General features: G+C 38.1%; 1 protein-coding gene across 1 annotated transcript in view; it reads right to left on the bottom strand.

Annotated features, from left to right (window-relative positions):
- Positions 1–9,537, bottom strand: part of EDEM3 (ER degradation enhancer, mannosidase alpha-like 3) — a gene marked incomplete at its 5' end in the record, with an annotated part of 24,266 nt that extends 14,729 nt beyond the window's left edge. Inside the window, 6 exons of the mRNA XM_010087579.1 lie at positions 429–563; positions 868–1,021; positions 1,744–1,856; positions 3,086–3,125; positions 5,766–5,866; positions 9,492–9,537. Coding sequence (XP_010085881.1) covers positions 429–563; positions 868–1,021; positions 1,744–1,856; positions 3,086–3,125; positions 5,766–5,866; positions 9,492–9,537 — 589 coding nt within the window. The remainder of the gene's footprint in view (positions 1–428; positions 564–867; positions 1,022–1,743; positions 1,857–3,085; positions 3,126–5,765; positions 5,867–9,491) is intronic.
- Between the last annotated feature and the right edge of the window lie 2,178 nt (positions 9,538–11,715).

Below are 11,715 nucleotides of genomic sequence, written 5' to 3'. Positions count from 1 at the left end.
TTCGATAAATCTTCCACAAGTTCAGTGGGACCATACAAGTACGGGTTGTTGTTTTTTTTTTTTTTCTTTTTTTTAAGCTGCATTTTAAGGAACAAGCATCTCGCTGTTCTTAGCAGTCCTGATCCCTCTGCCCAAAAACTATGCAACTATTATCCTTTATCTATTCTTCAATATATCTATCTTGTTTATTTCCGTCTTACTGTAACTATTTTCAAACAGAATCACTTCCTGTGGTTATTTTTAAAATTGAATTAATACATAGAAAAAAGCTCACAAACGCAGCAAATTTGAATGTGCGCAAACTTTCTGTGCAGATCAGCTAAGATACGCACCCGTTTGATGAACTCAAACTTGTTTTTCTAAAATTACAGCAATGTAACACTAATGAATACCTAATCCAAAAAATAAAGAGATCATGAAAAGCAAACCTCAAATATAGATGTTCCTGTGAATCGGCTTAAAGCTGCAAACTCAAGGATCAAGGTACCTGCACAAGCTGTACAGGTATCAGTTTCTGTTCCTGTTCGTGCTTCTGGATGTCTTACACCAAATTTTAAGTTAACCTAGAGAAAAACAGAGATTATTATCTTTAATACAAGATAACACAAGATTTCTGCTGTCACTATTTACACACAACAATGTATAATAGAATTTTCAGAGCTGGAAATGTAGGGATTTAGAGAGCCTAAAACCTTATTTTAAAATACTAGGTAACATGTTATTACAAATGAGGAATTTATCAGCTTTTGATATTCTGTACACTTAACAAATATACAGGTTTTTAGAAATTCTAGAAACCGAGGTAAAAACAGGACAAAAACTTTGCTTACAGAAGTAATTCTGACTTGCAGAAACCAGAGAACTTACTCTTGGATAAGGGAGACCACTAGTGGTGTTAAAAGCAGGTAAAAGCTTGTAGCCTAGCTCCTTCGCCATGTGCAGAAGTTCACCATTGTACCACTGCATGTATTCACCTTTTTCTTTCAGCATAATCGCCACTGAATGTCCACCTAGGAGACCTCTAAACACAAGAAAAATTATTCGCGTCTCAATAGGGATATTTATCTCAACAGCAATGCAGCAATTTCTGTGATTTAGACGGCTAGGTAAGCAGCTGTGCTATGTTCACACAGCCTTCATTTTCAGAAATGCTGAGCAGGTGCAACTCCAACTACAATCAAGGTGAGCTGTCACTTTTTGGAAGCAATTCTTATTGTTCAGGACTCAGCCCTAAACTATAATTGAATCACTGATTCATCCATATAGTTAGTCAAGAATAACAACCAACACCTCTAAAACTGCATGTGACAGCTTAGAGCTAACCTGCTCGGATCCTGCTTTGAGCAGCAAGTTGGATTAGAGACCTCCAGAGGTCCCTTCCAACCTGAAAGAATTTATTACCCTAAGGATTGAAATATTCTAGCTGTTAAATCAAGTATTGAACAGTGCAATCTGCAAGATTGTTTCTATTAAGAAAAAATACTGCTACCACAGCATGCACCAGTTTTTTTTAATCAAAAACAAGCTACGCCTGCAGCAGTTAGATGGGGGCCAACTTGATTCAGTACCACCGCATCGATTCCTGCCTAGCATTTTAAAACCTTTCTTAGGGCAGGTGTTAAGCTATCCTGACAAGGGCACAACTGCTTTAAATGAGGTGAAACAGCACAGAAAGCTATGCCTTAAGGACATTTAGCTAAAACCCAGAGTTTTAAGAGTTTTGAAAACATAAAAGTTACTCACCCAAGGACTCTTATGTTGGTTTCAAAGACAGATACAACTATGTCGTTATCTAAATTAACATCCTTTATTACTTTTTTTACAGCCTCTTCAAACTCTTTGGTTTTATTTAACACCTGGAATACAAATGTGACCAGGTGTTTAGGTTCCAACAAAGCCAATACAGTCATACTCAGGTGTGGAAGTAAAGTGCAGTGAATTCAAAAAGAAAGCATTTAACACGCCTTAGGTTGATATTCTGGTCCTGCAGGGACATACTCTGATACACTGCAAACAGACATTAGCAGTACTGTTTTCTCATGACATATGTGAAAAAGAATAAAATCTGTATGCAAAAATAAAGTCACCAAGAATGTACCTAAACTACTACCCAGGGATTTATTTGTTTGCTCCTTCCTCTACTCCCATGCCAGATTTCCTTTCACACCGAGTTTCTTTTAGTTCAATCAATCTTCACGAATCTTTGTGACTTATCCAATTTGTTATCCTAAGTGCCTTTAAATCCCACAAGTGCCACTCCTGCTCTAAGACAAGAAAACAACAAATAAACCACAATAATCCATCTGAGTGTCTGATAGAGACTGGGAGTTCCAGACTCTACATTTTCAGTATTTGCGGCTGCAATTCAAAAGAGCCAAGGGTCATCTCACAGCACCTCATAAAAAAGGAACGGCTGTCAGAAAAAAAGACATCATAAGATTCACACACCAAATCAGTGCTGTAAGGATTTTTGGAACCATTTAGATTTTTTTAACCGGAGATGTGAATGGACAGAAATTCCAAATCTGTTTTATGATGACAAAGTATGTCATGGGGATTGAAATCTAACAAAAAGTAGTTTATTAGTGATTGGAGTCTTTTAATAAGAGATGGAACATAAGTTTGGCAATATTTCCTGGCAAACACGCCCAGGGTTGCATTTTTTTAACATACATTTAAGTGCACACAAATTCATTCATAAAACGTGTGCATACAATTTAAAACCATAAATAATTCAGTAGGCATCAAGAGATGTTCACTGATAAGTCAGCATCTTGCTTTAGACAATAATGGGACACAAAGTCACATATCTTTGTCCAAGAAAAGCAAGATAGGAAAGCATCAATGAAACGTGAAGGAACTGTTCTACTAGTCTTTTTGCAACAAACTTGAAACACCATCAACGCAGCACTTGGAAGGTCCTACAAGCAATAGCCACTTTGAACTGGTGGCTAGAGATCAAAGAAGTGAAGAAAGGTTAGTATTTTTTATATATAAATTAACAAAATAGAAATCTAAAAATAAGTCTGAATACCAGAAGATTTCTTTTTTGTTTTATCAAAGTTTATCAATAGATTAAACTTACCACAAGAGTGTCCAAGGTATCAATCAAGGTCAGTGAAAACCTACAAAACAAAATTCAAAACAGATTTACTACAGACCTGTATGTGTAGAAATTAAATAATTTTAATAGTAACCAATACTATTAGAAACTAAATTCTCACAGACCACTAGCTGCTCAAAAATTAGTTGTACAATATGCTTAATATCAAAACACCCTACTAAGTTTCTTCCCTTCGTTAGTGACCAGTTAGGAGCTGACTGAAATAAGCTATGATTATAAAGATACCTTTATTTACCGTAAAGCTTTCAAACCTCTTGTAAGCAAATTAATTTTTTATTTCTATTCTCCAATCAAACCGACTAAAAAAACCAGTAGAATGGTTCAAAGTCTTTTTACAACCTCTTTTTTTTCCTTCTTTAAAGAAAAAAAAAAATTAAGAATGCCGACTTAAGTGTAATAATAAAAAGATTTAGGAAGATCAACAGTCATCCTAAGCTAAATTTCTCCTACCAGGAACTCTTCCAATTATCAAAAAAAGCTGCAATTTGCTGCAATCAAACCCAATGTTAAAATTAGTGGTGAAAGACTGAAGAAAATGCTGTTATTTTGTTATGAAAGCTCTATGTGGGCTATAAGAGAACAGGAAAAGGTGCAATAAAGGGCAGTAAGGGGGGACTGAAAGCACGGAGCAGCTTCCAGTGAGCAGGCTAGTGCTCTTCAGCCTGCAAAAGCAAAAGCTGAAGTGTCATTATATGAAGATTTTAAAATTGCACATGGTATGAAAAAGTGAATGAGAATCTGCTATTCCCCACTTCTCACAGTGTCACCTGGTGCCGTCCAGCACTAGCACGTGGCAGGCTTAAAATAACGAACTACTTACTCCACCAAAAGAGAACACCAAGTCAGAGCCACGCTGTGTGAAACAGGGCTAGCACAGTAAGGCTTGTCCTGCTCACACATTCTTCTCCAGGCCTGTTCTAGTGCATTCCAAGCTGAGCAGAGCTTTGTTCTAACCCGATAAAATTGCTCATGTTCAGAAACACACACCACGCATAGAACAGAATTTACAGAATGTGATGGTATGAAAATGATGGTGTTCTGCGAGTGTTGCTCTACAAAAGAAAGAGATGAACTAGTGGCTATGCACAACGACACAACACACACACAACTTTTTCCGTACCAAAGCAGGGAAGATCACCCATCACACAGCTCTAGAGGAGGCTGGTGTGCAAAAATACTCCCCAGCCTTCCAGGGAAGCAGAACTGACCTAGCTGCCTCACCCTGTCGTTTGGTAACTGCAAAGGCTTGTCTAGAACATGACCGATGAGCCAGCTGGCAAGAAAAAAGATTATATAAGAAATCTGATGAATAATAATATGACTGATTATTAGGAGCAGAAAAAAATAATATAGTGATACTACTCAACACATCTAAGGGGCTGAAAGGTATTTTTACTCAAATCACAGTATGTTACTATGTAAAAAAAAGGTCACTGAAAGGAACGCATGACCAGGATTAAAAATACATTTTCTTGACACTTTCTCATCAGTCACGTCTCTCAATACCTCCAAAGCAGCAGGCTTATATAGGAAATCTCCAGACTTAAGGAAGTTTTGTACATGACAAAAAATAACCAAAGTGACACACTCAATATCAGAGGGAATGAGAAGTGGTATTTAAGACAAGGACTTCAGCTTTGATGAACACTATTCTCTTTAGGGCCATTAAACAGTGATACCAATAAAATAAAGCATAAGTTAATTGTTATCAAGTATTTGCTCTATAAACTGAACACAGCCTAGAAAGGAATCAATTACAAACACGAGCTTTGATGAACACTATTCTCTTTAGGGCCATTAAACAGTGATACCAATAAAATAAAGCATAAGTTAATTGTTATCAAGTATTTGCTCTATAAACTGAACACATACAGCCTAGAAAGGAATCAATCACAAACACGTTTAGAGTAATTCAACTTTGTCTTTGACTGTTCAATTTAACATGGAGAAAAACCGTCCTTAAATCTACATTTTGATAGCCAAAGGATCAGTACTTTGTATTATAAACTATTTTAAAAGAAAAAATATTAATAATTTCCCTGTCAAAAGTAATGTTTTGTACTTTGGCAAAGGCGTCAGGCTACCACACACATGATAATACTATGACTAATTCTGTTTTCAGAGAGCTTTCTACTAAAAAAAAGCATTTTAAATATCACTCATAAGGCCAGCATAATGGGTAACAGTTTACTGTTCTGTGCAGCTGATAATTAACCCTATAATCCCTACTTAGCAGTCAGATTTACTAATACTATAAATGACAGCTCACATTTACAAGGCTTTTCTATGGAAAATACTTGGAGAATTATTTAAAAAACCCTATCTTGGGATCTCACTCACTGGTCAATTCTCTTTTTCCAATTAAGGTATAATTTCACATCAGTTAACATAATGGGAGGAAATAATAAAAGCAAGTACTTCTGCTAACTTGCAAGAAGTTCACAATTAGAGCTTTCTTTCCAAGAGCTTGCCTCCAACCACCGTTACGAGACAAATTAGGGATTCGTCTGCACCCATAGAATTATTTTCAACAAAGTGAAGCTTGTTGACATGCCAACTAAAGAAACAAGTTTTACGGACTGCAAATGGTATTTAGATTCCTAGATGTTCACGTGAGACAGTAAGCATTTCAAACACTAACTTTCCCAGGGCATCATCCACATCCCCTCGACTTGGCTCCTGACCCCGTATGCGTCCACGACAAGTTAAAGGCATGAGTTCATCAGCTGGATACGCATGCTCCTGCGGGGAAACAAAACAAGGGAATAAGTTAGAACTGTTACAGCCATTTCAGCAAATCTTCAGAGGCCATTAAAAAGAAGACCAATTATGCTGTACTTCAGAAAAACTGCATGACAGTCACAGAATTTTTGAGGGGAGAAGGCATGCCCAGAAGTCATCTTGTCCAAGCCCTCTACTCAAGCAAGGCCACCCAGACCCAGCTGCCCAGGACCATGTCCAGACACCTTCTGAGTATCTCCAAGGAAGGAGACTCCACAATTTCTCTGGGCAACCTGTGCCAGTGCTTGGCCACCTTCACAGGAAAAAAGTTGTTCCTGAAATTAGTGGAAATTAGACTTTAAAGTCACTTTGGAAATATTTCCAAACGAACATAAGTGACTCAGGGTCACAATCAGTGACAGATAAGAAAACTCACTTAGAAGGTAAAATAATAAATCGCTAAATCACTACACAAAGCATAACAAAAGATGCCATTCACAAAAAAACCTTACCAAGACTGAGCCTTTTACAAATAAAACATTTTTATTAAAGAGATGTTGTCAGATTTTTTTGGAAACGCAATGGTTACGTTCCATATTTCTAGAAAAAGCACTCTGCAAAGTAATATTATTTCTCATCAGTGAGGCAGAAATAACAGGAGTGGCACCGTTGCCTAAGTCAAGCACACTGAATAAAATGCCTGTTCCTGCTCCCTCTCCAGGCAATGCAAGCGTTGGAGGTTTAAACTACCACCAAAACAGGATCTCAAATGAAACAGACACAAATCTGAAATTCATCATTGTGCAATAGGAGAGGTTAACTGAAAAATATTCAGAGCAGACACTGCCATTAACAAAACTGAATCTTAAATAGATCTAACCTCTGCAAACATGCACGAAATTGCTTCTCCATTAGAAGCCAAATAAAAGTGATCTGGGATGGAGCTTCTCTCTTTTGATTTCATCAGGAAACTGGCTGCTGTACTGTGCACTTCTAGTGGAGAACTGACATGTGGCAGGATAAAAAAGTTCAGTTACTGCACTGAATCTGCAAGTAAACACATCCAAATTCTTTCCAAATATATGGTACAAAAAATAATCTATATTCAAACATGAAATAGAGAGGAAGAGAAGGAACTTTATTCTATAAATAAACAGCTCTTACAGCAACTTCTTTTGAAACTGATGGTTTGTTTCCCTGTCTACCACCCTCCAAAGTGTTTCGGTCTTTGCACAACTCTTTGTTCTCCTCAAGTTCAACTACAGAAGCCAGAATCTAGATCATTTTAATATGGCTCAGATGTCTCTGAATACCTGTGCAAAGGATTCAGAAAAATAGAGTTTAAAAGTACATGACAAAAGTAATGTCAAAACGAAGAACTCTGGCTCAAATTATGGGGAAAAAAGGTGATAAAAATTCCTGAGGAAACGGACTTTTTTAGTCTTACAAAATCATAAGGAACTAGAAGCATTCTGAAAAGTAAAAGTTCACTTATTCTCTGTCTAGAGCAGGAAAGGTTACCGGGTCAAGTTATTTCCCAACTTGTAACTTCTCCTCTTTCAAGTAACCTCAAAGGAGGGTAGCAAGACCCATGAAAAATAAAACAGGGCACAAACGTTGCACTAAACATACTTCAGGAAAATACTATACAAACGGAGCTCAACGGATAATACGTAATTTCTACACACTCTGACCGAACAGATGACCATACTGCCTAATGACAGGACTGTAAGTACAGGGCAGCACAGTACTTGAATAATGAAAAAAAAGGCACACTGCTACTAGTGCTGTAAACCAAGAAATACCCCTGCCTCAAGTGACTGACACTTTGGCATATTCTTTCTGACAGTCACGAAGAAAAAAAAATTCTGATTATTACAAATATTGTTGAAGGACTGGTAAAAACCAGCAGCTTTTTACTCAAAGCTCCTGTAAATAACTGGGGAAAAAAAAAAAAAAAAAAAAAAAAACAAGGGAGTTTCCCCTTCCCCTTAAAAAAAATGGGAAAAAAAAAAAAAAAAAAAAAAAAAAAAAGACAAGGGAGTTTCCCCCTTGCATGCAAACATGAATTTTCAGTCTTCTAAATATCTAAATACACAAGTCTAAAAGGCATATTAATAGAAACAGAAAATGAAAAATTTTCAGCTGGCTGTTTCAAAAGAGGCTGCAAAAACACTTAATTCTCTTGCTGTCATTTCAAGTCTGATACCCTAATCTTCAGCTTTAAACAAACAAGTCATATTTCTCTGTTTGTTTAGTGCTCCAGCATACGTGGCAAGCAAATATCCTTTTGTCTTCAAAGTTTCCAGGATAGCTGAAGTCATTCTTCTCTTTCATCCAGAATTTTCCTGCTTCAGACGTAGCAAGACACCTACCATCACACAACAAACAGTAGGAGCACAGTTTTTACTTCAGAGCCATGGGACACCCAAGCAAAGTGTTTTTTTATGGAACCAGGTCCCAAGTAACTAGTTGCAAATTATCACCAACAAGCCTGACCTTTGTTAATCCACTGAGGTGTCAAAAGCCAGAGCTAATGTTAAAAAGAAAAACTACACCCGCTTTGAAAATACTCTTACTTGGCTTTCTATCCCTTAACTCTACAGCTCTCATGCACTGCATAAACTTGTAACTCACAAGCTTTTAAGCTTGTAAAGCATTAAACCATAATACAGAAACTGGGACATGTGGCAAAATACTGTCAAGAGACTGGTTTGTCCTGCAGGAACTGGTGCAACTTAAAAGATTGAGGGGGTTCTGCAATGGCCACAAAGAGCTTGTTAACGTAAACTCAGCACGAATCCATCTTTTATATTTATCTTATTCACATTTACAGTTTCTCCTCAGAAGTGCGTTACTTATAGTATATCTGGGAGTAATTATTGCTTGAGGAAAGTCAGTCCACTTTAAGTAATTCTTCATTCTTAAATATATCTAAACTCATCTAACACTTTTCGAGGTTGATAAGAGTACAGAACGGTTCACATATCCAGAACATGACGACACCTGCACAGAAAATCACAATTCATATTGAAAGAAACCCTGGTGAGCATGGCTCACTGTCATATGACAGTCACATACTCCGAAGAGGGTATAATGCGTAGATATGACACCAGATCCCCTTTTTGTTCTACAAAGTGTTTGTTTGCAAAAGAGCTATCAAACTGCATCTAACATAACTTGCCACAGAAGAAATATTGTACAGAATTTTTACCTACAAAATAAGATCAATTTGTACTCTCCAGAATCCGATATCTACAGACAGCTCTTCTTCAGCTTCCTTTTCCTAGTATTTTTAGGAGTCTGGAATTTCAAACCAAATACTTTACCAAAGATGAAAAGTGTTTATAGCTTGATGTGAGATAAACTGCTTTGAGACAGATCAGACACAGATTAAGAGTTACCACTAGCAATTCCTAGCTACCATTCTGAAAGCCATCGTAACCCTCTTGACACCAATCTTCCTGAAAGTAACATTTGTTCGTTTCTTTTTAAAGGCTATACAGGTGTTCTTATTTATTCTAGCTTTGTTTTTGTCCCTGCCTCCCTGCTGTTTTTCTAGAATGTCATGTACTGTAGATTGTTTTCTCTCACAGGTCAGCAATAACAATTCCGAAAAAATTAAACAAACAGGTATGTTACTTACCATATAATTGCTATACGCATGATCAAACATTTCTAGCACTTGGTTTCTAAAAAAGAAAAAAAAGAAAAAGCATTAGTGGTCTGCCTCACAATGGCCTTTAACACACCACCTTAGAACAGCAAGATGTATTACACTTTAATATCAGAATACCGGTAACAGGTCCTTCACCGATGTACTCTACTCACGTACATGAAACATAGCATAATATTTTTTCCCAATTTGTCTACTTCCATTCACTGCAGAAAGGAAAGACTATTTCTCCACCTAACATGAAGTTAAGTATTTGAGGAGATCTCTCTCAACCTCCTATGTTTCCCCTTAAATAGCTGCAGATGTCACCACCACATTAAAGCTGGAGATGGGACACATTCCATGCCCAGTAAAAAAACCCCAGCAAACAGAATTATGTTCTGCTTGTAATCACCAATTCGAAATTCCTGTCCGTCATTCCAAAAAGGACCAGAAGTTATGAGGTACACCTCTCCCTTGCATTAGAAGTCTTGGCAAGCAGACCCTTGTAGATACAGTTATTTGACATGTTTGAAAAGCAGTCAAGGTGAGAAACACTACCAGATAAAAAAGCACTGGTTTTTTTTGAGAGCCAGCAGTACCTCCCACCTTTCCTTGCTGTTTTACTCAGGAGCCCTGCAAGGCAAAAGAGCACGCTAATTTCTAAGCTACCATCAACATAATTCACAATCTCTGCTGATAAAACTGAACATAAAAGAGAAAAGAACACCACAATTATATCCCAAATATCTGATTTAGTTCAATGACTTGGAAATTTAAGTAGTTTAAAGTCATCAAATGCACTAAGTCACCCAGAGTATGATGCTTTTTTCAGGTACTTCACAGACTACATCCACTCTGCAGGTCTGGAATCTGTCACAGCAGACAAAACCCCAGGATCCGGCACACAAGTGCCAGGTCCAGATGAACCAAGCATCGCCGTTCAGGGATGCAGCATACAGAAAGCTTCTTACAACTTTTATTTCTCTACATGCAACTTACAGGGTGTTTTCTGAAAGAGTTTCCGCGACTGCCATGACCTTGTCATTAAACAAATACACACATTACCTGCTGTTATTCAGAAGTGACCCAGCTCAGAGCCCCCAAATACAAACCATGGCAAGACATTACTGCATATAGCTGGGGCATCAGACAACACAAGTGTAAGTTATAAATGAAAAAATTCTAAAACCAATTGGTGAATGAAATTTAAACTCCTTATGTGGTCACATGAGGAAAACAAACAAAACATTATACACACAAAGAACCCTGAGAACCCAAGACGGAAAACCCCAGTAACTGTAAACATCAGAGTTAAATACCAATTCATACCTAACAATTAATAACCATGAGAGTATCCAGAGTGTTTCTCCAGGAGACTTTTGACATCATTATTCTGTGCAACTGACCAGGAGATGGGAAGATGATGATGAAACTGCCCCAGCAACACACTAAGATCACGATATGCTCATTTACATGTTTGTCTAAAAAATCCTACTCCGTGCAGTGCAATACATTGCGACCTATATTGTAATCTTTATCCTTAAACTCAAATCCATACTAAAAAAATCAGCTTCTTACATGTACATGCATGGGGGACCAAGGTGGTTTACTTTATATACAGGAACTAGGCAAGAATACATGCAAACATTTACCTTTTTTATGACTCGCAAACACTCACATGCTCCAGAGACATAATTACACCAACCGACTACAGATTTCGATTTACCTTTGATCACTTTTCCCCATAATTACACACAACCACTGCCAGCAATCTTCCAGACCGGGGCTCTCAAGCATATGGAAGAGGGGTTTGACCCCCCAACACTACAGAGGCAATGAGGGGCTGCCTGCCCCAAACAGCCGTGGTGACCTGACCCCAAACTCCAGCCTGGCTCTGGCACACATCCCCCCTCAGTCACTGCTGGGAGACCGGTACCACACATCCCGTAGAGTCACAGAATGACAGAATGGTTTGGGTTGGAAGGGACCTTAAAGCTCATCCACTTCCCCCCCCTGCCATGGGCAGGGACACCTCCCACCAGCCCAGGTTGCCCAAAGCCTCATCCAGCCTAGCCTTGAACCCCTCCAGGGATGGGGCATCCACAGCTTCTCTGGGCAACCTGGGCCACCGCCTCACCCCCCGCACAGGGAAACATTTCTTCCGTATGTCTAACCTAAATCAGCCTAAAACCATTCCCCCTTCACCTATCAC

Source organism: Pterocles gutturalis, unplaced genomic scaffold (assembly GCF_000699245.1).
Source record: "Pterocles gutturalis isolate BGI_N339 unplaced genomic scaffold, ASM69924v1 scaffold15001, whole genome shotgun sequence".
Taxonomy (NCBI): domain Eukaryota; kingdom Metazoa; phylum Chordata; class Aves; order Pterocliformes; family Pteroclidae; genus Pterocles; species Pterocles gutturalis.
The sequence above is the reverse complement of the archived record's forward strand: the minus strand, read 5'-3'. Positions and strand labels throughout refer to the sequence as shown.